General features: G+C 39.6%; 1 protein-coding gene across 1 annotated transcript; it reads right to left on the minus strand.

Annotated features, from left to right (window-relative positions):
* Positions 1-3,151: 3,151 nt before the first annotated feature.
* On the minus strand, positions 3,152-3,993 carry LOC118569088 (alpha-defensin 23-like). Its single transcript, XM_036166806.1, has 2 exons — positions 3,825-3,993; positions 3,152-3,264 (listed from the first exon to the last, which is right to left on the minus strand). The coding sequence occupies exons 1-2, from the start codon at positions 3,991-3,993 to the stop codon at positions 3,152-3,154; spliced, it is 282 nt and encodes a 93-aa protein (XP_036022699.1).
* Between the last annotated feature and the right edge of the window lie 650 nt (positions 3,994-4,643).

The raw sequence follows: 4,643 nt of genomic DNA on the forward strand, positions 1-4,643 counted from the left end.
CTCATCACAGGAATTTCAAATAGATGCTTCCTGACTCATACTAGCCTACTCTAGGGAAAGCCCAAGTTATATCTTCCTACTGTGACTCTGGACCCCTTGCAGAGCATGGAAACACAGGGAAAAGTGTGTAACTGAGGCTGGAATCAGAAGTTCTGTATAGATTTCAGAATTAAAATTCTACTAGAATTCTCTGGTTCCTGAACACTCATCTTTAGAACAGGGAGGTTTGTCTCCATGGTCTCACCAAACTCCTCAGCCTAATGTGAAGCTCAGCTTACTTTAACCACCCAAACATCATGGTCTTCTGGTTACAAATATCTGCACATTGCTCTGGGACTTTCCCTATTTTTCTTCTTCCCACCCCCATTAGCATTTTCAATACACTTCACTTATCAGCTCATCCAAGTCTCATCCATCCTCAAGGGAGACTTGATGTCTCACTCCTCTGTAGTTACACTTAACTTCTTTGACTTTAACTTGAAAAACTGCTTATTTTGTGTAATTTCTCTTTAACAATGAGATTAGTAATGCCATAAAGTACTTGAGATATTTGAAACTAGAAAATATGATCTTTGCTAGTTTAACAAATATAAATTATTAACTATTGGATAAGACATTTAAATACTACTGAACTTAACTTCTTACATAAGGTGAGAACACTGAATTTTCATTTATTGTAGAGTCAGGACAGCTTTGTGTGACTTCATAGAAATCATGCTAATTTGAAACTTATGATGCCAGGTAACATTCTCAAAGTATATATATATAAAATATATGCAGTGTATTTATATTAGCTTATATTTATTCATTGCTAAGATCTATTTATCTATTTCCATAATAGGTTTTCACAACAACTCAGTTGTACCTGCTTTTATTGTGCAATATGTGGTGACTTTGTAGAGTACCTTTGAAGAAGTCAGTTGCCTTACTCAGAGACACTAAAGATTAGGTAACAGGACTGTGGCCAAATCCCTTGTACTTCACCACTAGGCAATGTTCTATCTTAACTTCTACATTTCAGAGTGCTAACTTCCATCATTTAATGGGATTATTTGTTTTCCTTGCTTAGAACCTGACCGTGTTTCAAGGTTGGAAGACAGCTGTTAATAATTGGTCTCTCCACAGCTTCTCCTTGGTCTCTATGTCTGCAAATCCCTTCCTCTGGGATTTGATGTGAAATCACCAATAAATTTCCTACTCTCTCTAGAAATGCCTGAAGAAAAGGTTTTTGCCAGTTATCAAATTAAAAAAAAAATCACACATGTATAATCACTGCTAAAGAAATAGAGCTGATTAATAAGGGTAACTTGGAGTTCTGTTGACATTTGCACACTGGTTTGCGACACAAAACAAGTGCAGGAGTGATTACAGACTCACCCATCTTAGAGCCTTAAGGTTATGACCCATCTTACCCAGCACCTACTTCGTTCGGGTCAGTAGAGTCTGCGTTCCTATAAGGAAGGAAGAGCAAGCCCTCCCATGAGCACAAATGGGTCACCTGCAAGATCTGAGGTTTTAGAGACCACTGGAGGTTAACTTCCACTCTTTAGAGGCACTCTTCGAGAAAGTGATGGTACTTGGACATGATCAAGTACAATGGAGCGTAGGAGAAACAGCAGTGAACTATGAAGAGTTCATTTCTCCAACATCACTTCAATGTCTCTGACCCACCAACTCCAGCCACAGCTCTACTTTCTAACTGCTTGTTGGGCATCCTCATGTGATATCCTATGCCAGGACATTAATGAGCCTGAAAATTCTTCCTGGGAAGGTAAAACTGCCTCAGTTGTTGCAGTGAGTAAGAATGACATCTCTGTCTCCATACAGGATATGACAGGTATTTTGCTAAAGCCAAAAATCACTAAGACACACAAGTTTGAGTTTTACAAATTTAAGTTAAAAGAAAGAAAACTCAGAAACATTATTGAATACTGAATTAAATCTAGTTTGGCACAGCAAATTAAAAAAGACAAAGAATGATGATAATCTTTAAGATTTGTAAAATGTTAAAAATAAAATTTCCAGAATTTATGCACAAAAGCTAAAGGTTAATTAGAGAAAATGTGGGTCTTGAGGAATGGCTCAGTGGTTAAGAACAGTTGATGCTCTTGCAGAGGGCACAAGTTCTGTTCCAGCACCCACAAAGTAGCTGATAGCTTTATGTAACTCTATTTTTAGGGGATTTGACTGTCTAATCCGGTCTCCACAGGCAATTGGCACACACACACACACACACACACACACACACACACACACACAGGCAGGCAAATTCCTTATACTTATAAAATAAAAATAAGTAAATATTTTTCATAAAAATATGAAATGAATGTGCCAACCACTCTCTCAATGGAGCATTTGACCAAATACACATGGTGCACACACTACTTAGGCATAGGTACTTGTGCCATCAATTCATGAGAAAAAGGAAAACTAGTATGATGTTGAAATATCAATTTTTACCTGTTTATTGGGAATTGGAAAAATTAGAAAAGCATCATAGTACAGGTATCATCCTTTACAAGGATCATAAAATCTCCAGCAGACTGTAAACTCACAAGGTAAAGACCCATTTTCCCCCCAAGACTCAACAAACATAGAAGTGGGTAAGTGGCCACATTGATGGAGGATTCTGGTCTCTAATTTCTCTGGTGTCCACATGAGCAGTTGTCTTTCTTCAAGTGAGAAAGCTGCTGCTACCAGGATATGTGAAGAAACAAAGGAGAGCACATAAAATAACAAGAAAAAGAGAACTATAGTGCAAATCAAAACTTGATTGCCTTACTTCAAATGGGCATTCTTTTGAAATGTTATATATGCTGGTTGGACATACTCTGGGATTTCAAAGACCAGTTCTATGCACTTTGAAATTTCTTTACATTTTGTTTCTGAATGCTGGAATTATACGTTGCAGTCTGTATTCTGTGGGTAAAAATTAAATTATTTATTCAATTGCAAAGGTTTCCTTGAATGTTCTGGTACTTGATATCCAAAGTCCTGACTGAGCCATATAGTAAATACTGAAAGAATGCAAACACACAAGAATCATAATGCAAGGAATTTATTGGAGACCAAGGAGAAACACAAGGGAAATGGTAATCAGAGTCATCTCTTGGGCCTCAGATGGTCATCTTGTTGTGTCTGGTCTCCATGCTCAGCGGCAGCAGAACACGTAGGTTCTCCTACCCCTAGTGCAGACACCACTGATGCGTTCTAGTATTTTGCAGGATCGGTTTCGACAGTAGCATGTCAAAAGCTTCCTTGAGGCTGGAGACATACATAGAAAATCAAGAATTGAGTTTGGAGGTTGGCAGGATGGGATATTTTATACAGCCTATGAAGATATGTGATACAGCATGGGTAACATTACAGCCAGCCGAATGGTCAACTGAACAGAAAGTGAAATAATGAACTTGAGGAGTGTTAATAACATGCAGAACATCAGATCCATTCCTATATGTATATAATTTGTATGCTCATTTTCTCACCATTCATATACTTGGGTGAATGCTTACACTGACTTCAAATTTCTCCTGACAAAAGAAAATTATCTCTTTAAACACAAGACTACTCAATTTGTTCTATAAGAATCTACTCAGTATATTGCTCTACATTCTGGTAAAATTTCAATGTTTTTAGATCAAAAGACTTATGAGAAAGAAAATCAATTGACTTCCTCCACTCTTACTGACACTGTTGTGATTAAGAAAGAGAAGAAAGTAAGATAGAGTTCCTAAGGGAGCCCGATTGCTCTTGACAGGATTCCAAGGCACATCTTCTCTCTCAGGAGACTCAAACCCACTATCATACTGGGCACCACCACTCACCTGCATCTTGAAGAGCAGAGCCTTCTGGGCCTCCAAAGGTGATAGACACATCCTGGTCCTCTACCCCTGGTTGATCCTCATTTTTAGTCTCTTCAGTTGCTTCAGGGAGAAAATCAGGCTGGGCCAGGTAGGCCAGCAGGACAAGGGCAGAGAGGACAAGTGTCTTCATGGTTGAAGTCACCTGGAGGAAGGGTGAGCAGGAGCCTAGTGTGTGGGGAGAGAGCAGCCAGCCTTCATTTATAGGACTGTCATGAGAAGGAGCAGAGACCTGTCCTGTAGTTAGAGAGGGCATGCACAGATGGGAACTGGGAGAGACTGTTGTCCTCAAGAACACTTTGATGTTCCTCTGTTCTCACAGCTGCCATCATGATGTTGGTCTCTGTGTTCAGTGACAACCCTCCCATCCAGCTGATAATAATGAAGGGCCTTACTATCTTCTCCTGTTTCCCATCTGCTTGAGTATTTACCTTTCAGTGGTCAGGAAAGAAAAGAGGCAGGCAACTTCTAAGTTCATAAGCTCATGAAACAAGGGGTTTTTGTGTATGAAGTTGGATCCTGCTGTTCTCAGAAAGTGTGGACCCTGGACCAGACCTGAATACCTGTGGCTTGAACAGTCAGTTCTTTGAGTGATTCTGCAGTATTATCACCCTCATGAAGGAAGACTCTCTGAATCCCTTCCTTTGGGGCCATTATAGAGATAGAAGGATTGCTCTGGTGAATTGAGCTCAAGAGGAGAAGAGGGACAGAGATGGTCAGAGTGAAGCTAGAGCAGGTTGTTCTGAAGAAGCCATTGTGACCTGAACACATCTCATGAGGTCA

Source organism: Onychomys torridus, chromosome 17, assembly GCF_903995425.1.
Source record: "Onychomys torridus chromosome 17, mOncTor1.1, whole genome shotgun sequence".
Classification (NCBI taxonomy): Eukaryota; Metazoa; Chordata; class Mammalia; order Rodentia; family Cricetidae; genus Onychomys; species Onychomys torridus.

Excerpts from the sequence above, each read along its gene's own strand:
- LOC118569088 (XM_036166806.1), bottom strand. The coding sequence starts at position 3,993 with ATGAAGACACTTGTCCTCTCTGCCCTTGTCCTGCTGGCCTACCTGGCC. Across the intron at positions 3,265-3,824 it reads CTCTGCTCTTCAAGATGCAG|CCTCAAGGAAGCTTTTGACA; the intron begins GTGAGTGGTGGT and ends GTATGTCTCCAG.